Consider the following 23,718-nt stretch of genomic DNA (forward strand, 5'->3'; position numbering starts at 1 on the left):
CCACTGTCCTGAATAGAGCAGAGCTAATTGCACATGTGCTGGTCTCCTGATCTGCCGGACAAGTGAAACATTTTCAAGGCTATTGGGATGACATTAGGAACAACATCCACATCCAAAGGCAGAGGAGCACATTAGCAGGTTCACACTGTTCATCGATCAAGGACCAGAGACACTCACAGGACAATCAAGATCTCAATCATGGCATGCCACGTGAATTTCAATAGTTTTCGAGTAAGGTTACATTTCTATTGATAACTCTGTGGATGCTGGACGACCCACTGTGCCACTGGCCGGGCTTACCCTGGAGGGTTGTAAATAAGTGGCTACCTGATCTTCACTAAAGAATCTGATGGCAAGGATAGGCTTGGCCGTGAGGGTAGTCAATAGGTGTCACTCTAGGTCAGTCCTTGGACCTGCAGCAGCTGACTGAAGGGTCAGAGGCACAACACAAAGCACAGAGGTCACAAACAGAGATGTGGTCAGACAGTCCATGGTCGGGGAAGGCAGCACAGGATCACAATACGAAGCCGGGGTCAAGAGTGTAGAGGTCAGACAAAACAAGTAAATTAGCCGGACTCTGCAGGACACAGCAGGTGAGGTTACTGCAGTCTTGTAATATGACTTAGGATTCTGATTTGGCTGTTATCCTAAGTTATATTACAAGACTCGTTAAAGGGTTGATTGTGACTTGTAGGATCGCTACTACCAATAGGTGGCGCTGTAGAGTAAAAGTCCTCTTTCTCTCTGAAGAGGCAATTTGCATATAGCCAAGTGGCGACGCTTGTTACGGTGTGGGAATACGGTGGAACCTGGAAGTGGACCCTCTGGGTCACGGCTCCAGAGCCCCCAAGGGTGAGCGGGCCAGGTGGAACCACCCCCTATACAGGGAGTGTTAGGGGCAGGCCCACAAGGGATGGAACCGCAACAGCTGGAGCCAAAGGGGCGACCAGGGCTAGATATCAGAGAGACAGAGGCGAAGAATACGGGACCCAGATGCACAGAGGACTTCAGGAACCACGGAGAAAGGGAGGCAAGCGGAACCGGGAGCACGGGAAACTAACGGAGGCTGCAGGAGAGAGCGTGAGATGACCACAATACAGAAAGGGGGCTAAGAGAACACAAGAGCGACCAGTCAGATAGCCGGGGGTGACGAGCCAGAGAGAGGCACACAGGACAAGACCGAGATACAGGACAAGGCAGGAGGTGGACACGGAGTAGGGAGGCTACCGGAGGCAGCGCAAAGAGACCAGAGAGAGAGCACAGAGGATACAGGGGCCTGTGGACTGGATGAACGCTAACGCAGTGACATCGTCACCGCAGAAGATAATCAGGCGTCTTACCTGACAAGACGCCTTGCTGAAATAGACGGTGGGCGCCGCCATGTTGGGGGCGGAGCCACCGCGTCACAGCTCTCAGAGGTCCGAGCGCAGGGGCTGATGACAGGCGCAGGCGCGCAGGGCCGACGCCGAGGACCCTTGATATCTGGAGCGGGGATGCGTCATGGAGCAGGAGTGCGCCGGGAGGTGTGCAGAAGAGCAGCGGGGCCGCGCCGGTAAATATCGGAAGCGGCGGGGAGCGTGACAACGCTCCAGCAACATCAAGATGCAGCAGTGCTGCAAGAGGCAGTTTAGCACGATGTCCTGACACTGGGAGGAGCAGAGCTGTGAACGCAATGAGTAGGACGATGCTGATGAGGCGTGTGAAATAATCAATAATTAAATAATCATCCGTCTTTCCCAATGGGCAAAGTTTAAATAATTAATAAAAAAAATCAGCTGAAATCTATATTGATTGTTACTGATGAGAGTGAGTCACTGGCCTGACAGTGACTTCTGTGTATCTACATGCTACTGCCTTATCTTAGATTCTGAGCTCAGAAGGACCCAGTTGAACTTGGACATTTTGTCTTTTATGAACCAAATTAACTATGTTACTACATGTAGAAGTGTTGAGACGATAACCCTGTTGCTATATCCTCGGTGGTCAATGGTATTCGCTTGGAAGATCTTTAAAAGGTATGCCAGCAACAGTCAGGTGTGTAAAACAGTAAATTGGGAAGTTTCAGGTTCCCTGAAGGGCTATATTCACTAATAGTTTATTTTTTTATTTTGGAGGGAAAGCTTTTTGAACATTTATTAAATTAAGATGCCACAAATAAGAGGACGAAGCAAGAAACTCCGACTGCTTGAAATTCTCAAGTAAAGAGAAATTCATTAGACGTAATCATTTGCTGCTGCTTGTGATAGCCATTTCCAGGCACAGACTCTTAATGAGCCAAACAGCCTCACAAATCAATTCGTTCGTTTTGCTTTGTTAAGTTTTTCTTTTTAGCCATTTTTATTAGTGAGAAGCTTGCAGTGATTAATGTAGGACCAAGAAGATGAATAACTAAGTTAATGTTTGGGAGAGACCCTAAAAAAACATATTGGCACAAGTGAACAATCATAACTCTCTGCGATTTCCCAAGTACTAGGGAACCACGATCTCAAGGTGAGCTCCTTTACCCCATGTGGCATCTTGATTATGTTAGGAGCATTAATTATCTAAAAAACTGTAGTAACTGCATAAACTTAAGAACCCCACACACATTAGGCTAATGCTGGCCCAGTCCACCGATATTGATAGGCTCGGTAATGTTTATGGGGGCGCTGGACAACTGATTGCTGGAGGAGAGGATGATTGGGCATGTCAAATTTTGGACTGTTAATCTCTCTATTCTCCCACAAATAAGAAGTCTGGCAGAGATATCTGTTGGAGACTTGCTGATGGAGAACACAGGAGCACTAGGCCAAGCAAGCGCGCCTGTGTACGGGAGAGCTGGACGTGATGCCTGTCAGTCGAACGGTCTGTTAAAGCATACTTTGGCAAACCGCCATCTAATGTGTATGGCACACAGCAATTTTGCATCTTATCATAGCCCAATGCCTAAAGATATCATGGACTAAATGCAAACATTGGAAGACCTGAAACAATCATTGGGAGCTGCAGATGACTTATGACTTACTCTGTGTCTGTACTATAAAGTTCAAAAGCTTTGTATATTAACCTTCATTATGACCGCAGCCTCAATAGTGAGAATCACTGGTCAGATCGATATTAGATCTTCTTAAGAACTATATTCAGCTCATGGACTTAAAGTTATCAGATAGAACTATGTAATGATCACTCATTCACTGCCTACACCATGGATATTGGATCTGAGAGGCGAAGCCAACAGACAAATTTCTCTGTAATGAAAAGTTAGCATTTCCCATGGGGTGAGCAATCAATTAAGGTAATTAAGGTATCTAATTGTAGCTAGTGTACTGCACCAGACCTTCTGCTCTGTATATGTTGCAAGTGAAGAGATGATGTCAGGCTTCCTATATAAAAGTTTTATATACAGTATAATGCTTGGGGCTACAGCATACAGTTTATACAAAACACGTACCGTATGTTGCTCACATCTAAAAAGGAGAATAACAAGTCAGATTCCCTGATCCTCTCCCAGCCAAATCAGTTCTCATACTTTGCACTAACAAGGGGCAATACCCCGAAACACTGACTGCAAATTGAGATTCTGATTTGGGTTTTATCATAACTCATTAAAGGGAGAGCAGAGTACTGCAGTGTGCAGGCGCCGGGAAAGGTAACAGAGGTCTGGTGCCTGCCCACTGCAGTACTCTGATCAGCCCTCAACAGGGCAGAGCATTACGCCTGCGATGGAGCTGCGACGGGAAGCAAAGAAGAGGACGGCATCGCTAGAAGATGGGAGGCGCCGGACCGCGACGCCCATCAAACCCGACTGCCACTGGGTGATTATAATATAACTCGTTTTTCTTATCTTTCAGGTTACATCGGGGGCTTATCTACAGCATTACAGAATGCTGTAGATAAGCCCGATGGCGCTGGCCGCATCTTATATGCGAAAAAAATAAGCGACAGATTCCCTTTAAAGGGTCGATAGTGACTTGTAAGATTGCTGCTTCAGATGGCGCTATAGAGTCCAAGTTCTCTTCCTCTCTGAAGAGGCAATTTGTATATGGCTATTATGTGACATTTCAATATTATGTTATCAGAAATGTCCCGGGTCTTATATTTTTCAATACATATTCATAGGAATATGCTGTAAGCAAACATTGTAAAAAGAAAATCAATAAAATATTTGTTTAAAAAAATAAATTAAACATTTTTCACATATCCTGTGTATGAAACAGAAGAATAGTGATTTCTACATAAAAAAGGCATGGACATCAGATCTAAAGGCCCCATCTCACATAGCGAGATCACTGTTGCATCACCGATTTTGTGACGCAACAGTGATCTCACCTGCAATCTCGCTACGTGTGACACATAGCGGCGATCGGGCCCCTGCTGCGATGTCGCTGATCATGCTCGAATGTCCTGGGCCATTTTTGTTCCCTGGTGTCCCACTGGCCAGCATGCATCGCTGTGTTTGACAGGGACATCGACGAACGACCTCAATACTACAGGTCTGAGAGACAGGGTCCCAACGACCGTCGTATCGTTGCTTCGTCGCTGGTGAGATCTGACTGTTTGACATCTCACCGGCGACCATGTAGCGACACACCAGCGATCCCTACTATGTCATATCGTTGTCAGGGTCACTGGTGCTTCGCCAAGTGTGATGGTACCTTTAGTCACTGGGATCTGTCAGGCTTACTGACAATCTATGAAGTCTGTTAGGGATCTCATTGAGGTAACAAGATTAGATTTTAGTTTCTCCAATACTTCAGGACAAATGATGTGCATGTTGCTCAGTACATCTATATAATCAGCGTCTTGTAACTCTTACCAGTAAACAAGTACAGTGTGTTTCATGTAGCGCGTCAGGGTCCTGGATTCAAACAGAAGTGGGATATCAAGGATCACGTATTTATACCCTGTAGAAATGTAAAAAATGTAGAATCACTTTTACCATTATCTGCAGCTCTGTAAATCAGCAATTCAACTGAAGCCTACTATTTTCTGTACAATTCATAAACCCAACAAATGCTGCATTCAGATGTCTTAAAAATATATAAAAAAGCACTGTATGATCACTTAAAGTGGCCCATTCTCCAATTTTTTCTTGTTGAACTGGACACACAATGTAATAGTGGATGCAGAGTGGAATAAACTGCTTAGTTCTTTTTAAGTCTCGCCTCACCATTCCAGAGATATTAGCAATAAAAGCATCTGGCACCTATTGAGTTAACTTTTAAATTTGAGAACTTCGCCTTAAAAGTTTTTCCCTGTCTCCAGGGATAGGGGATCATTTTCCAGTCACTGAGGGTCCGACTGCCATGCCCCAAGCCCCAGCTTAAGGAAGTGGAAATCGATAATGCACATGGCTTCACCATTCAATCTAATAGGAGAACAGAAGATCAGCCGAATGCTGCTCCCCAGTTCTCAGGATCAGAGATTATAAAACACATGGCTAATACATTTCAAATAAGGTCCCTGTGACATAGCAGAGCTGAGCTTAGCGTGGTCACATTACAAACCCTTCTATCAGCTCTCCTCCTCTCATACCACTGTCCGCTCTAATGTACTGCCCCTTTTCTCACATTGTACTCACTTTGCTAACTTCTGTGGAGATGTAATGACACACAGTTTTGCTCGCACTGTGGAGAGCTTATATCTGTTGGGCACACAGCATATTGTAAGTGTGACACATCTCTGGACAGGCAGTATGGGGCAATATAATAAAGCAGACAGTGCTATGAGAGGAGAGCTGATTGAAGGGTTTGTAATGTGACACATGTAAACCCAGCTGCACTTTCAGGGCTGTATCATCAGATACACACTAAGAAACCTGATCTAATCTATGGAGAGGGCATTTTCGTTTTTTGCTGTGTTGCTGCCTGCTTATGATTGGTCAGCATCACAGAGGGAGAAGAAGTACACACTTCCAGCGAAAACTATCTAAGAAAGACTACTTGGACTTAACGAAAGTTAACTCATTAGGTGATGAATACTTAGATTGCTAATATCTCCACAACGGGGAGATGAAATTAAAAGCCCCAATGTTTTATGCCACACTTTATCCAGTTCAAAATAAAAAATCTGGTGAAAGGTTCACTTTAAAGGAAATCTGTCAGCAATATGAACCCTCCTAACACAGTACAGCAGAAGTGAACTTTGTCTTATTAAAAACACATCTGCAGATGTACTCGCAGTGCTTCAGATTCCATTTATCATACAGAATAGTAATAGAAACATTGAATAAACAGTATTGTGCACAAACAGTGACTACTTCCAAGTATTAAAGGGAATCTGTCAGCAGGTCTTTGCTATTTAATCTGAAAGCTTCAGAATTTAAATAGCTGAGAGCTTGATTATAGCGATGTGTCACTTACTGGACTCTGTTTTGCAGTTTTAATACAGTGTTTTTTCAGGAGATTATCAGCAGAGGACAACTGGCCTCATGCATCCTATACAACCATACCCTTGCACTGATTAGCAGCTCTCAGTCACAATATCACAATACAATGCACATAAAAAGATGTGGTGTGTACAGGGTTATTCACGGCTCAACAACTGAGCTTTGCAGCAGAGAAACTGTGATGCTATAATAACTGCTGTACCCAATAAACTAAGTGATACATTGCTGAAATCAGGGCACCTGTCCCTACCTCATGATGCTGTCAGATTACATAAAAGAAAAACTGCTAACAGATTCCCTTTAAATAGTGCTAAACTCAAAAAAAAAAAACCTGCCTACAAAAAATGGTGTTTGCAAGCACTTGAAGGGTTAAAAATGTAAACCTATTACTAATTTTGGCGTATGAAAAATTTAAAACAATTCTATCAACAAAGGACCAGGAAAAACAACAATTTCATGAACTACTCAATGGACATGATCAAGGCCTGAGAAATGTATGTACAAAGGACAAAGTGCAAGTGCAAACTTGAATTAATTAGTACAAAAGTTCATAATTGTCACAATGAACCATAATCCCAGAGTACAAAGACCAGAAGAGCCCGGCAGCTTTTATAATAAATAGGGCAAAGTCACAGACTGAAACAAGTCCAAATAAATTATATGACAATGGATAAAGTGCAAATGTCACTCTAACCACAAGTCCCCTCAAAGAAAAGCCATAATAAATATACACACATACACAGTATATATTATATGCACACACATTGTCCAAATCAAGAATAAATAAATAAAACTATTTATTTGATTTATAACTCAGTGTTGGAGGACTTTGTTGTTTCTACACATTTTTTGGCTTTCAAATCAAGAATAAGTCAGAAACTTAGGATAATACCTAGGAACAGACAAATATTCTCTTACAAATCCTGTTATGGTGTCGGCCCCGCCATACGTTTTGGTGCTGCCTTCTTCTTGAGGTGGAGTAATCACAGCAGGACCAACTTTTAAAGAAGTTGTCCAAACTACATTTTAATCCATACTGCAATAAAATTTCCACAATTGACTGTGTTAACAAAATCTTCTTGTGTGTTAAAAAACATGACCTGATCATATCACATTTGCTGGGCAGGGGAGAATGCAAAAGAGAGTATACAGACAGGACAGCATGGGACACTCAATGAGACGAGAGAATAAAATAAGAACAAATATTGGCCTATTCTGAACCAGTGACAAGCCCTCTTTAACGTGAACCTGTCCGCTAATTCATGATGCCCGAACCACAGACAGTACCGCATTGTAAGTATTACACTGAAGTGCTGCGTCGAGAGAAAATATAATTTAAAAAAAAAAAGCCAGGAACAGTGTGTCCTGGATGACTAGTCCAAGAGGCCATGCTCCCTGTGACTTCATAAGTAGACACAGGAAGAGACCGGTCAGTGTACGAGAACAGGCAGGGCAGGGCGAAGCCACCCAGGGACCTGCCTTGGACTACTTATCATATAGTCCGCAGTATGTGTTCCCCATACCCCGCAGCATTTCAGAATTAAAAATACCAGGCTGTAATCGCGGTTCAGAGAGCATGAATTATATCGGATAGGTTCTCTTCACCGTAATGCTTAGCTGTAGAGTTTCTTTCAGAAATATAGGAGGGAATTGCAAAATATAATTACTTATAGGGGTTTTCTGGGATTGGCAAAAAAATGAAGCTAAAGGGAGTAGCACAAAAACAAACAAAAAAGCTTATCTGATTAATCCCCTGCCCCTTCATCAGTCTCTACAGACACTGAATCAGCAAGGAATACCTGAGGTTAGTAGTGATTCTATTGTTAGTTTATGCAGCTTAAAGGGAACCCATCAGCAGGTTTTTACTATGGAATCTGCTAGCAGCATGATGTAGAGACAAAGAGCCTGATTCCAGCGATGTATCACTTACTGGCTTGCTTGGTGCAGTTTTGATAAAATCCCTGTTTTATCTGATACAGAAGCCGTAGAGCTAAGACCTCTGGGCTACATATATCCTGCCCACAACCCTGACTGGCTGGCAGCTTCCTGTGTACACGGTACATTCTCAGCAAGCTGCCAATCAGTAGTGGGGGCGGGGTTACACAGATTAGCCTGACTGGTCTGCAGGAGACAGTAGTCTAGCAGTGATAAGCTCCTGCTGATAAAACAATGATTGTACTGAAACTACAGCACACATCCTAGTAAGTAACATCACTGGAATCAGATTCTCAGCACCTACATTATTCTGCTGTCAGATTAAACAGGAAAAAAACTGCTGACCTTCACTTTAATTTTAGCTGATCTTTGAATACCTCTTCAAAGATATGATTACTATTGGAAATTCTTGACTGGAAGAGTTTGCTTCAAATAATAATGAACATCTATAGAGCAAGGGGCTCTGTATTCAGCAACCTGCAGTATATCAATAGACGTCAAACTATAGTCTAAAATATAAAAGTCTTTGCAAATAAGTCACAACTATATTCAGGATATTGGATGAAGATGAATGGCGAAGAGATGACAGAGATGCCTCATTATCAAAGTACCTGGACCCCCCAGCGCAGTACACGGATATACACTCACTGGCCACTTTATTAGGTACACCATGCTAGTAACGGGTTGGACCCCCTTTTGCCTTCAGAACTGCCTCAATTCTTCGTGGCAGAGATTCAACAAGGTGCTGGAAGCATTCCTCAGAGATTTTGGACCATATTGACATGATGGCATCACACAGTTGGCACAGATTTGTCGGCTGCACATCCCTGATGCGAATCTCCCGTTCCACCACATCCCAAAGATGCTCTATTGGATTGAGATCTGGTGACTGAGGAGGCCATTTGAGTACAGTGAACTCATTGTCATGTTCAAGAAACCAATCTGAGATGATTCGAGCTTTATGACATGGCGCATTATCCTGCTGAAAGTAGCCATCAGATGCCTGTTCTTAGCTGAGAGGAGTGGTACCCAGTGTGGTCTTCTGCTGCTGTAGCCCATCTGCCTCAAAGTTCGACGCACTGTGCGTTCAGAGATGCTCTTCTGCCTACCTTGGTTGTAACGGGTGGCAATTTGAGTCACTGTTGCCTTTCTATCAGCTCGAACCAGTCTGCCCATTCTCCTCTGACCTCTGGCATCAACAAGGCATTTCCGGCCACAGAACTGCCGCTCACTGGATTTTTTTTCTTTTTCGGACCATTCTCTGTAAACCCTAGAGATGGTTGTGCGTGAAAATCCCAGTAGATCAGCAGTTTCTGAAATACTCAGACCAGCCCTTCTGGCACCAACAATCATGCCACGTTCAAAGGCACTCAAATCACCTTTCTTCCCCATACTGATGCTCGGTTTGAACTGCAGGAGATTGTCTTGACCATGTCTACATGCCTAAATGCACTGAGTTGCCGCCATGTGATTGGCTGATTAGAAATTAAGTCTTAACACACAGTTGGACAGGTGTACCTAATAAAGTGGCCAGTGAGTGTAGAACGGTGGCCATTTCTGTATACCATGTGTGGTTCACATGTTAGAAATGAGTACTAGGGATTTGCGGTTTGTGCAATTTATTTGTCTATGTGCTCAGGATACCTAACCTTGCTGTCATTTCTGGGCTCTCTTTAACAAGTCAAGTGCTGCTCATTGGCCATAATATTTTAGAATCTATATAAAGACATTGTAGCTGTACAGATCAGGTCGTCCCCAGAAGACCACTTCATCCTTTCATAAAAGGGTACAAAGGACTGCAGCCTTTCAGCAATTTCTGCATTTGTAAAGGTCTCCCCTTTCGCGGTGCGATACTAGCCCTATGACCCTTCTATTCTTCTCCCCCTACAAATACCTTCTCCATGTTATAATAGAGGTCCTTATCTGCAAGGGCTGACATATTGCTCATATAATAAGCCGCAGGAGCTCCTGGGACAAGGGGAATATTCGGTCCGGCTCCTTCAGACTTTGATTTTTATCGAGACTGGAACAGAATAGGATACACGCTTCCTTTCATGTCCCTACAGGCTCTGTGACGAGTGTCACCCTCATCTTGGATAAAGTGATTTTTCTAGGTTTGGTTTAAAGAGTTTAATATTTCTCAAGCACCAGATCAGAGGAGGTTAGGACAACATAGGGGAGCGTATGGGCGAGTTATTGGCTAAAAAGCTTTTCGCAACATGCAATGAAACTTCTTCCCTGTCTGAGATTGGGGCAGGGGGGAGAGATTTTCCCTAAAGATTAATGTAAACCATACGTACATTCGTGTCATAGGGAAAAAGCTCGTATTGTGCGTGTTCAGGTGGTGGGACCCCCTACTCATTTATAGGTGGTGTCAAATTAGCTCTCATTAGCCTCTCTCCGATTTAGGCTACATCAGTGTGAATTTAACCATCTGTGACAAATGGACCGTTTTTATTCCCATGGTCATCCAATAAATCCATTTATTTATGCAAATAAAAAAAAAAACAATATAGCTACACATATTTGGTAACAACCCGCTCTATAAAACTGGCTCACTAGTTATCCCCTTCAGTGAACACCGTTAAAAAAAATAAAAAATTAGGCAAAAAACAAATGCTTTATCATCATACTGCCAAACAAAAAGTGCAATAAAACACGATCAAAAGACGGTGTAAATAAAAATGGTACGGCTGAAAACGTCATCTTGTCCCGCAAAAAACAAACAGCCATAGAGCACCATCAGCAGAAAAATTAAAAAGCGTCTTTTCGTGTGTGACAGCTGCCAAACATAAAAACCCGCTATAAAAACCCACTATAAATAGTAAATCAACCCCCCCTTTATCACCCCCTTAGTTAGGATTCCTGAATCGCCAAGCGAATCCACCTGGCTAGCGTTGCTTTTGAAGTGGCTAGGCCCTTCCTCTGCCCCTCTGGAAGCATGAACAGGGCATCTGACTTGCGGAAGGGAGCCGTCCGCGAGATGTACCGTCTCAGAGCCCTAACCACATCAAGGGTGTGGAGGACCTTCTCAATGCGATGGACTGGTGCCACACAAAAAGAAGGCAAAACAATTTCCTCATTGAGATGAAACGAGGAGACGGAAGGACGGGGACGTCCTGAGAACTGCCTTGTCCTGATGAAGATTCAGGAACGGAGGACGGTAGGACAGGGCCGCCAATTCCGGAACTAGTCTAATTGACGTAATTGCCACCAGAGAGACCACCTTCCAAGAGAAAACAGTCAGTGGCACGTCCTGCAGTGGTTCGAAAGGAGCCTCCTGTAAGGCCCCAAGAACCAGGTTAAGGTTTCATGATTCCAATGGCCTTCTATAAGGAGGAGCCACATGAGAGACTCCCTGAATGAACGTCTTGCCCTGAATTTTGGTGGCAATTTTGCGTTGGAATAACATGGACAAGGCCGAAATTTGGCCCTTGAGTGAGCTAAGCGCGAGGCCTGACTTTCATCTGGATTGAAGGAATTCCAATATGGCCGGAATGGAAATATACCAGAGGGGATCGACCATGATCCTTGCACCACGAAAAGAAGGTCTTCCAGGCGCGGTGATAGATTCGCATGGACACAGGCTTCTTAGCACTAATCATGGTGGAAATCATGCCGTGAGAGAACCCAGCCTGTGCTAAAATCCAGGATTCAACGGCCATGCCGTCAGAGACAGGGCCCCAGCGGTCTTGTGGTAAATCGGGCCCTGAGAGAGTAGATCCATGCGATCTGGAAGTCACCAGGGGACGTCGGCGACTAGTTGTATTAGTTCTGCGTACCATGCTCGGCGCGGCTAATCAGGCGCGACTAGGATCACTGGTACTCCCTCCACTCTGATCATCTTGATGACCCTCGCAAGCAAGGGAAGAGGGGGAAAGATTACAGGAGCCAGAACCGGTGCCATGGCAGAACTAGGGCGTCCGCTCCGATGGCGCATGGATCGCGCGATCGGACAATGAACCGAGGAACCTTGTTGTTTAGTCTTGAGGCCATCAGATACACATCCGGAGCCCCCCAACGTTGACAAATCTGCTGAAAGACTTCTGGATGAAGAGACCATTATCCCGAGACAAGGCCTTGGCGACTGAGAAAATCTGCCGCCCAATTTTCTACACCCGGGATGTGGATTGCTGAGATGGGCGAATGGTTGATCTCGGCCCAATGGAGTATGTGACTCACTTCGTACATGGCCATCCTGCTCCGAGTACCTCCCTGGCAGTGGATATACACTACAGCCGTGGCGTTGTCAGATTGGATCCTGATGGGGTGACCTGCGAGGAGATGGTGGAAACTCCGTAGAGCTAATCTGATCGTTCATATCTCCAAAATGTTGATGGGGAGACGTGACTCTTGAGTTGACCAACGACCCTGTTTCGTGTGGTGACGAAAGACCGCACCCCAGCCCAGAAGACTTGCGTCGGTGGATACAACCAACCATCTTACTGGGAGAAAAAGACCTCCCTTGATTCAGGGAGGACCTCAGTGTCCACCACTTGAGGACTTGTCTGACCCGCAGGGACAGAAGGAACCGACGGTCCAGGGAGAACGGGCTCTTGTCCCAAGCTAACAGCAACGCATATCGTAAGGGACTGAGATGGAACAGTGTGAATGGGCCTGCTGCCATTGCTGCCACCATCTTTTCGAAAATTCTCATGCTGAAACGAATGGAGTGAGAAACCGGTCGGGAAAGAGTCCGTGCTGCCTGTTATAAGGCTTGGGTCTTTTCTGGAGGGAGAATGACCAACCCGCAGGAAGTGTCCAAGATCATTCCTAACAAGAAAAACTTCTGAACCGGTTTTGGGAAAGACTTTTCGAAGATTATTTTCCACCCCAGGCGAGAAAGTGTATTAACTGTTATATCTACGGATTCCTCGCAGGCTGGAAGGGACGGACCCTTGATGAGCAGGTCGTCCAGATACGGTAATACCACTACTCCCCGCGAGTGGAGAATGGCCATGACAGTCGCCATGACCTTGGTAAAGACCCCGGGGGCGGTGGAGAGTCCGAAGGGCAGGGCAACGAACTGGAAGTGTTCGTCGTGAAATGAAAAACGCAGGAACTGCTGGTGGGATGGGCAGATCGGAGTGTGAAGGTAAGCGTCTTTGATGTCGATGGATGCTAGGAGCTCTCCTTTTTCCATGGAAGCGACAACTGGTCGAAGAGATTCCCTTCGGAAACGTCGCACCTCGACAAACTGATTTAACAGTGTGAGAGCCAGTATGGGTCGTATCGTCCTGTCTTTCTTTGGAATCACAAAAAGGTTTTTAGTACAAAACCCCTGAACCTTTCGTGTTGAGGGACCAGGATGACGACTCTTTGCGGAACCTGAACAGCCCGAAAGGAGGCTCTTGCCTTCTTCTTTGGGGGGGGGGGGGTTTGAAAGAAAAAAAAAAAAAAACAACCGGAAAAAACGTGTTGGAGGAGGGGCAAAGATAATTCCATCTTGTATCCGGAGGACACCAGCTCCCTGACCCCACTTGTCGAGGACGACCGCGAGCCAGGTGTGACTGAAGGAAAATAGACGACCGTCTACTTTGTCGGTGCCCGCAGGATACCGCAACAAGTCATTGCGTAGAAGATTTATGAGATCTGGCTCCCCCAGATCCAGATGCCCTTGGCCTGGGCTTCCAAGAGCGGTTAGGTCTGTATGAAACCTGGGAGCCTGTCTCCGCGCGGGGACCGAGCTGATCCGGAAGAGAAGGTAGAGGAAGACCAACCGGAATTGTGGCGAAAAGATCGAAAATGCGTCGGCTGTTGGTTGCGAAACGGCCGAACAGCCTTTTGTTGGGGAATGAATTTACTCTTTCCCCTGGTAGTATCAGAAATGAGCTGGTCCAGTTTCTCTCCAAAAAGGCAACCAGTTTCATAGGGCAGAGAAGTCAACGATCTTTTAGATGTGGCATCCGCCCACCAGTCGCGGAGCCATAGGGCTCTTCTAATGGAGATCACATTAGCAGCAGTTTGAGCAGCGCAATTGCGGCATCTAAAGCGTCCACTACAAGATCCCCTGTTTGAATTATCTGCCTGGTGATGCTGGTTGTCCCCAGAGGAAGACTGCTTCCCTAGAAGGCAGTAATTAAGACTTCTTCCCAAGCGACCATTGCCTTAGCGACCCAAGTCACCACGAAAGATGGAAAAAAGCACAGCTCCTGAAGCTTCAAAAAAACTGAGCGGGCCAGGTAGTAAATTTGGCGATCGGAAGGGTAACTGATTGAGGAGCCCTCATAAAAGGATAGGAGCATTTTAGAAGCAAGACGCGATACAGGAGGAGACTGTAACCAATCCTTCATTAGGTCTGGACCAAAAGAGTATTTAGCCACAGTAGACTTTTGCCCTGTGAACCGCTTAAGTGGCCAATCCCTATGTTTCTGGACAATGTCCTTAAACTCCGGATGGCTGGTATATAACCTGCGCACACGTTTGGTCCTCTTATATGAGATAGCGTCTTTTGGAGCGGGAATATTTTCCTCATCCAACTTCCGAATCCTGTTGACTGATTCTATAAGAGAATCGAGAGACTCTTGGTCAGCTGGAGGATTCTGAGGGGCTGACGTGTCAGATTCGAATTCAGAGTCATGCTCGTTGCGAATATTAGGAGAGGGAGAGCGAGAGACAGAACGCACCGATGCTGAAGCACGAGCGTGACTAGGGGGCGCGTCATGGGTCCGCTTTCTAGAGACCTGACCATCCCTTGAACGAGTACGGCCCCTGCTGGTGGATGGTTCCCGGCCGTCGCCAGGGCCCTCCTCGGGCGGTAAAGACGCTTTTTGACCTCGACGATTCCCGAAGGACGTCAATAGCCTGGGTCAGTGACTCCACAGTCCATGACAGGGACACAGCCCACTCAGGGGGACTAAACGCTGGGGTCACCGCAGCAGCGGAGGCGGATGGCGTTTGAGCGCAGGTCGGGTCGCAATCCGTGCATAACGGATTAGTCTGGGCACTGGGCCAGGCAGTCTTGCAAGTGGTACACACGGTAAAAAACGCAGTGTGCTTCTTAGCAGCCCGTTTAGCTTCTTAGATTGAGACTCGCTCCGCTGAAAGGGTTAAGGGCAGAGTCTAGGCTGCAGCTGCAGAGAATGTGCAGAGAAGGGGTTAAGCTTTAATCTGAGGGCAGATGCAGCTTACCCATGGTCCTGTGCTGTGTCCCCGGGAGGAATAACGGTGGCCCTGTGTGACACCAGGTTCTGTCCGTCAGTGTGCACACTTTGCGGCAGTCCCAGATCAGGCAGAGAAGGGGATAAGCTTTCAAGGTAAAAGAACATGGCCCCCCGAGACTAGCAGGGCGCCTCTCGCACAGAGCAAGGAGCGCCAAAGTCGTGGGCGGCGCTATGCAAATTTCGGCCTTGTAAGCCTAAAAGCCGGGGACTAAATTTCTGGCCTCCCCACGGTAAGCGCCAAGAGGGGGGGCCGCGACCGGGCGCCAGTGTACCGCCGCTGACGCTAAGTCAGTTCTTCTCCTGGGGACAAGGACCCGACCCCATACCTCTACTCCTGTGCTCAGGCAGGTCGCGCTGTCCGGGGCCTTCCAGCTGCTGGTGTCTCATCCTCTGGGCGATGTAGCAGAGCTGGAGGAGGTCTTAAAGGGGTATTGCTCAATTGATCCACCCTGTGGCAGGGGGATGGAGAGCTCTGGGGCTGATTCAGGGCATCCGAAAAGCGCTGTTCAAGTCCTCTCCATGCACTCCTGTGCTTCGTCCTGTTGCGCTTGCCATCGTAACCATGGAGTACCGACTGTAAGGGAACCATCGTCAGAGGAATCAGCTCCATTCGTTGCAGGAAAGTGTACGGGGAGGTATACTCCGCGTGCTTGCCTGTTGTTGTTTCGGGGAGAGTGGGCCGTAGAAAGGAACCGTCGCCCCCTTCACTCCGTTAATTAAAAAATAAAAATTTACAGAAACTCAAAAATGAAAATAAAAACAGTGAGGTCTGAAACCAGACCCAAGTGCCTCCTATAGATACTAAGCAAGAACTGGAGAAATCTCAGCCAGCGAGAGGGTGTATACTGCAGGGGAGGAGCTAACTTTTTTTCTGGTTTACTTAGTGTCCTCCTAGTGGCCAGCAGCATAACACCCACTGTCTCTGTGTCCCCCAATGAGGCATAGGAGAAATAAAAAAAAAAGTATTTATTTCCATTTTCCCATTAGGGTTAGGGCTGGGGCTAAAGTTTGGGTTAGGGCTAAAGTTGGGATTAGGTTTAGGGTTGGAAACTGCACTCAAAGTTACCAAATAACTTCTGACAGCAAAATGTAACGGTGAACACTCTCTGCTCACTCTTCTTAACCTTTCTGCAGCTTTCGACACTGTTGACCACTAGGCGTTAAGGACACTGCTCTCTCCTGGTTCTCTTCCTATCTTTCTGACTGCTTCTTCAGTGTTTGGTTTGCTGGCTCCACTTCATCTCCTCTTCCTCTCACTGTTGGGGTACCTCAGGGCTCAGTCCTTGGCCCCCTTCTCTTCTATCTCTACACAGCCCCAATTGGACACACCATCAGCAGATTTGGCTCTCAGTACCATCTTTATGCTGATGACACTGAATGGGAGGAGACACAGATTAGATATTAGAAAAAACTTTTTGACAGTTAGAGTGATCAATGAGTGGAACAGACTGCCACGAGAGGTGGTGAGTTCTGCTTCAAGATAAGTCTTCAGAGGCTGGACAGACATCTGTCTGGGATGATTTAGCGAATCCTGCTTTGAGCAGGGGGTTGGACCAGATGGCCCAGGAGGTCCCTTCCAACTCTACGATTCTATGACACACAACCATACACGTCATCCCCTGACCTTACCCCCGCTGTACTACAGAACTCCTGTGACTGTCTGTCCACAGTCTCCAACATCACGTCCGCCCTCTATTTGAAACTCAACCTCCCCAAAACTGAACTTCTTCTGCTCCCGCCATCTACTAACCTTCCTAAACCTGACATTTCCCTCTCAGCGGGTGGCACCATAATAATACCCTAGCAGCAGGCGCGCTGTCTGGGTATCATGTTTGACACCAATCTCTCTTTCACATCACATATACAATCTCTTGCCGTTTACACCTAAAAAACATCTCTTGAATCCAACCTTTTCTCACCATGTAAACAATGAAAACCCTTACTGTCGCCTTGATCCACTCCTGCATGGACTACTGCACCGCTCTTATTAATTGGTCTCCCCGTTACTCGACTTTCCCCTCTCCAGTCCATACTTAATGCAGAGGCCAGGGTCATCCATCTGGTTAATCGGTATTGGGACGCGTCTGCTCTTTGCCAATCGTTACATTGGCTGCCCATTCATTATAGGATCCAATTCAAAGTACGTTTCTCACCCACAAAGCTCTCCACAATGCAGCACCCCCCTACATCTCCTCCCTCATTTCTGTCTATCGGCCTAACCAATCGCTGCGCTCTGCAAACGACTTTTGACTAAGCTCTGCATTAATTTGTACCTCCCACTCCCAACTCCTCCCACACTGCGCCAATCCTCTGGAATGCTATTCCCCCAAGAAACTAGGACTATCCACAATTTGCATAGTTTTAGGTACTCCCTCAAAACACATTTGTTCAGAGCGGCCTATCAAGTTCACTAATCAAAGTCATTTTATGTGCAAGTGTGAGTGTGTAGCTCATTCACTATCTCCATCTATCACTCCCTCCCTCAAGATGGCTGGACCATCATTGTAAATACACACCTGTACTTTGTATTTCCCCCACCTCATTGTAGATTGTAAGCTCTCACGAGCAGAGTTGTCTAATTTTGCTTTAATTATTGTATTGTTAACGTTGTTACTTATGACTTGTGTTTTGAAACTGTTAAACTGTTAAGCGCTGCGGAATATGTTGGCGCTATATAAATGATTATTATTATTATTATTATTATTATTAATTATGGTTAGGGTTGGAATTAGGACTAGGTTTGTTGTTAAAGTTATGGTTAGGGTTGGGATTAGGGGTGTGTTGGGGTTAGGGTTGGAGTCAGAAATGGGGAGTTTCCACTGTTTAGGCACATCAGGGGCTCTCCAAACGCAACATGGCGTTTGATCTCAATTCCAGCCAAAAAGTCAAACGGTGCTCCTTCCCTTCCGAGCTCTGCCATGCGCCCAAACAGTGGTTTACCCCCACATATGGGGTATCAGCATACTCAGGACAAATTGCACAACAACTTTTGGGGTCCAATTTCTCCTGTTACCCTTAGTAAAATAAAACAAATTGGATCTGAAGTAAATTTTTTGTAAAAAAAAAAAAAAAAAGTTAAATGTTCATTTTTTTTTTTTTAAATATTCCAAAAGTTCCTATGAAGCACCTGAAGAATAAACTTCTTCAATGTGGTTTTGAGAATCTTCAGGGGTGCAGTTTTTAGAATGGTGTCACTTTTCAGCACTTTCTGTCATATAGGCCCCTCAAAATCAATTCAAGTGTGAGGTGGTCCCTAAAAAAAAAATGGTTTTGCAAATTTTGTTTTAAAAATGAGAACTTGCTGGCCAACTTTTAACCCTTATAACTTCCTAACAAAAAAAAATTATGTTTCCAAAATTGTGCTGATGTAAAGCAGACATGTGGGAAATGTTATTTATTAACTATTTTGTGTGATATGACTCTCTAATTTAAGGGCATAAAAACTAAATTTTCAAAATTTTCGCCAAATTTCCGTTTTGTTTTTTTCACAAATAAGTCATGTCAAAGAAATTTTACCACTATCATAAACTACAATACGTCACAATAAAATCTCAGAATCACCATGATCTCTGCGTTTCAGAGTTATGACAGAAAAAAGAAGAAGAAGTTCCAGCGCCAGGAATGGAAAATTAAAAATCCATTTTAATGTGCCATTACATATTAAAATTCCAGCAGGAAGAGGTAGAGGAAACAGGATGGCACTCACCATAAAAAAAAAAAAAGATAGCTTTATTATCTTCAGAGAGAAACATACAGGCAGGAAAGGAGCTGGCAGCAACAGCTGTTTCGCGTACATTGTGCTTCTTCAGGCTCCGGGAAGTGCAAATTACTGCAAAATAGTCATTGATATCAACAGCTCCCTCATTCTGTATGGCACTTTCTGAAGGTAATGAAGCTACCGTTTTTATATAGAACGTGCTGTCCCGTTTCCTCTACAATTGGATGGTGTATTTAATTTTTACTGTAGCAATCTGAAAAAAAAAAAAAAAAATCATGAAGGCTTTATTTTTATGCTCCAAAACTGAGGCTAGTAAGCGAGTGTGTACCATCGGATAAAGAAGTCACATTATAGTGCCGAACCGATATCTCCTATTTTGTACTACGAATTTGTCATAGACTGCAATATACGTATTATTCACAGCATGTGGATAAGATTTGTTGAAATCTGTAGAACAATGCAGAATTGTCACAGAGAAAATCTGGTTGGAAAATTTGCAGCGTATCTGTTTGGTGTGAACATACCCCAATAGTCTACACTGGGTGAAGATGAGTGGTGAACATAGTAACATAGTTTTGAAGGCTGAAGGAAGACCTTATGTCCATCTAGTTCAGCCTATTTTTAGTGCAGCTGTTCTGCATTGTTGATCCTGGGGAAGGCAAAAAACCCACAGAGTAGAAGCCAATTTTCTCCATAGGGAAAAAAATTCCTTCCCCTAAGCTGGGTCAATCATCTACCTATAATATTCTGTTATTCGTAACCTTCTATACTGTTACTCACAAGAAAAGCATCCATTCCTTTCTTAAATTCATTCAGTGAGTTGGCCATCACCACTTCTTCAGGAAGAGAATTCCAGAGCCTCACTGCTCTTACTGTGAAGAACCCTCTTCTATGCTGGTGCAGAAATTGTCTTTCCTCCAAACTAAGAGAATGCCCCCTTGTTCTTGTCACAGTCCTTGGTACAAACAGTTCATTGGAGAGATCTCTGTATTGCCCTCTGATATACTTGTACATATATATTAGGTCTCCCCTAAGTCTTCTCTTTTCTAGAGTAAATAGACCTAATTTTGATAACCTTTCTGAGTATTGTAGTGAACCAACTCCATTTATCATTTTAGTAGCCTGCCTTTGAACCCTTTCAAGTTCAGTAATGTCTTTCTTGAGCACCAGCGTCCAAAATTGCACACAGTGTGGTCTGAAGAGTGATTTGTACAGAGGGAGAATTATGTTTTCATCTCGTGTCCCAAGACCTCTTCTAATGCATCCCATGACCCTATTTGCTTTGGTGGCAGCTGCCTGACACTGGGCACTCCAATTTAGCTTCTTATTGACTAAGATGCCTAAGTCTTTTTCCATGTCTGATTTCCCCAGCAGTTTCCCATTTAGTAAGTAATTGTAGCATCTGTTTCTCCTTCCCATGTGCATAACCTTACACTTATCTGTGTTAAACCTCATTTGCCATTTTTCAGCCCAATTCTCCAATTTACTCAAATCTGTCTGTAGTTGCAAACTGTCCTCCTTTGTGTTAACTACCTTACATAGTTTTGTATCATCTGCAAATACTGATATTTTACTGTGTAAGCCATCCACTAGATCATTAATAAATATATGAAATAGTAGGGGCCCCAATACAGAACCCTGGGGTACCCCACTAGTAACCCTGACCCAATCTGAGTATGCACCATTAATAACCACTCTTTGCTTTCTATCACTAAGCCAGCTACCTACCCATCTACACACATTTTCCCCTAGCCTAAGCTTTCTCATCTTACTTACCAATCTTTTATGTGGGACAGTGTCAAATGCTTTAGAGAAGTCGAGATAAATGACATCCAATGATTCTCCTTGGTCCATTTGAGAGCTTACATCCTCATAGAAGCTGATCAGGTTAGTTTGACAGGAGCAAACCTTCATAAATCCATGTTGATATTGAGTTAAACATTTATTAACATTGAGATATTCCATAATGGTATCCCTTAGAAACCCTTCAAAAATTTTACCCACAACAGAGCTTACCGCCTATAGTTACAGCTTACCGGCCTATAGTTTCCAGGTTCCCTTTTACACCCCTTTTTAAATATTGTTACAACAATTGCTTGCCGCCAATCAAAAGGAACAGACCCTGTTTCTATAGAGTCTTTAAATATAAGGAATAGAGGCCTGTATATCACATTACTTAACTCCCTTAATACCCGAGGGTGAATGCCATCAGGGCCTGGTGATTTGTCAATTTTCATCTTACTAAGGCGGTTCTGCATTTCTTCCTGGGTTAGGCAGGTAATACTTAATGGGGAGTTTACATTATCACTCTGCATTTCCCCTGGCAAATCCTTTTCCTGTGTGAACACTGTTGAGAAAAAGCCGGATTACTTACCGGTAATGCTCTTTTAATGAGTCCACGACAGCACCCACTGGAGGTATCGGATCCGCCCATTTGGAAGAGGAAACCCTACAGGAAAGATAAAAGGGGCGGTCCGCCTTTCCTCCTCAGTTTTACGTTTCAGAGTACCAGAAGGACCGCCAAGGATTAGGCAATGTTCTCTTATTTTAACATCTTTCTTATCCATTATTTGGTTAATATACTTTAACTATTGATATCCTTAGGGGGGGAAGTGAGCGGGTGCTGTCGTGGACTCATTAAAAGAGCATTACCGGTAAGTAATCCGGCTTTTTACTCTTCGCCACGACAGCACCCACTGGAGAGATTCCAGAGACCATCACCTGGGTGGGACCACCGTGCCAAGGATAGTCCTGCCAAAGCTTAAGTCAGAGGTTGATGAAAGATCAAGTCTGTAGTGGTTATAGAAGGTAGAAGGGGATGACCAAACTGCCGCCTTACATATAGTTTCAATCGGAACATCTCCCTTTTCCGCCCAAGAGATTGCCATTGCCCTGGTGGAATGCGCCCTGATGTTCCCTGGAGGATCTTCGTTTTTTGCGGAGTAGGCTAAACGAATGGCCTCTCTGATCCACCGGGAAATGGTGCTCTTCGTGACTCCATACCCCTTCTTACAGCCCTGAAATGAAACAAATAGGGCCCTACTCTGCCTCCAACTGTTGGACCTCTCAATACATTTTAGGACAGTTCTTTTGACGTCCAGAGTATGGAACTTCTGCTCTTCCGGAGTAGAGGGATTTTTATAGAAGGTTGGGAGGAGTATCTCCTGAGATCTATGGTATTTTGTTGCCACTTTTGGCAGGTAGGCAGGGTCTGGTTTTAATACCAATCTGTCTTGGTATTCTTGGAAAAAAGGTGGATCTATTGACAAGGCCTGGATATCACCCACTCTTCTAGCTGAGGTCAGTGATACTAAGAGGGCCATTTTAAGTGCTAAGTATTTGAAGGGTATTGTGTCGATCGGCTCAAAGGGGTCTACCGTTAGGGCGTCTAAGACCAGAATTAGATCCCATGTAGGGACGGAGGGTATGTGGATTGGAGCTATTCGTTCACATGCTGTAATGAAACGAGTTATCCACTTGTTGCCTGCTATATTATGGTCATATAGTGCTCCTAATGCCGATATTTGTACTCTCAGTGTATTTACTGCTAAGCCTAAGTCTTTCCCCTTCTGCAGAAATTCCAAGATTGGGATTATCGGAACTTCTGCTGTATGAGGTACTGTATGGAATTGAAGAAATTTTTTCCATATTCTAGTGTAAATTTGGGTTGTGGACTGTTTTCTACTTTGTAGTAGTGTAGTAATTAAGGACTCCGAGAATCCTCTTGTCCTCTATAACTGCCTCTCAAATTCCACGCCGTCAAGTGCAAGCTGAGCACTTGAGGGTGGAAAAGGGGGCCTTGGGAGAGTAGATTGGCAGTCGGAAGGATCCAAGGATCTGTTATTGACATAATCTGCAGCCACGAAAACCACGGTCTTTTTGGCCAGAACGGTGCTATTAAGATTATTCTTGCTTTGTCGTCTCTGATCTTCCGAATTACTTGAGGTAGGAGGATCAATGGAGGGAACGCATACGCCAGGTTGAAATTCCATGGAGCTAGAAAGGCGTCCAGTATGTCTGGGTGATCTGACGGAGATAGGGAGGCAAATGTTTTTATCTGCCTGTTCTCCTTTGTGGCGAAAAGGTCCACCTCGGGTTGTCCCCATGAGGCTACTATGTCCCTGAAGACCTTCCGATTGAGGCACCACTCTCCTTGTCGTAGAGTGTGTCGGCTTAGGAAGTCTGCCTTTTGATTGCTCTCGCCTCTGATATGAAGGGCCGAGAGGGACAAAAAATAGTTTTCTGCTAAGTTTAAAATCCTTGCCGCTGAAGACATCAGAGTCTCTGATCGAGTTCCTCCTTGTCGGTTTATATATGCCACTGTGGTGGTGTTGTCCGATAGGATCCTTACATGCTTCTGTTGGAGCTGCGGAAGGAAGTTGTATAGAGCATAGAACACTGCAGTCAGTTCTTTTAAATTAGATGAGTAATCGCATTCCTCTTTACTCCACCTTCCCTGATGAAACCCATTCTCCATGTGGGCTCCCCAGCCCTGGGGACTGGCATCGGTGGTTACGATACAGGATGGAACTATA

General features: G+C 44.9%; 1 protein-coding gene across 5 annotated transcripts in view; it reads right to left on the bottom strand.

Annotated features, from left to right (window-relative positions):
- Positions 1-23,718, bottom strand: part of DCAKD (dephospho-CoA kinase domain containing) — a 37,423-nt gene that overhangs the window by 3,096 nt on the left and 10,609 nt on the right. For all 5 annotated transcript variants that reach the window (XM_073572877.1, XM_073572874.1, XM_073572875.1 and 2 more), the window contains exon 4: positions 4,796-4,883. In XM_073572877.1, coding sequence (XP_073428978.1) covers positions 4,796-4,883 — 88 coding nt within the window. The remainder of the gene's footprint in view (positions 1-4,795; positions 4,884-23,718) is intronic.

The sequence above is a fragment of the Dendrobates tinctorius genome, unplaced genomic scaffold (genome assembly GCF_039654945.1).
Source record: "Dendrobates tinctorius isolate UK_male_01 unplaced genomic scaffold, ASM3965494v1 ptg000032l, whole genome shotgun sequence".
Lineage (NCBI taxonomy): Eukaryota > Metazoa > Chordata > Amphibia > Anura > Dendrobatidae > Dendrobates > Dendrobates tinctorius.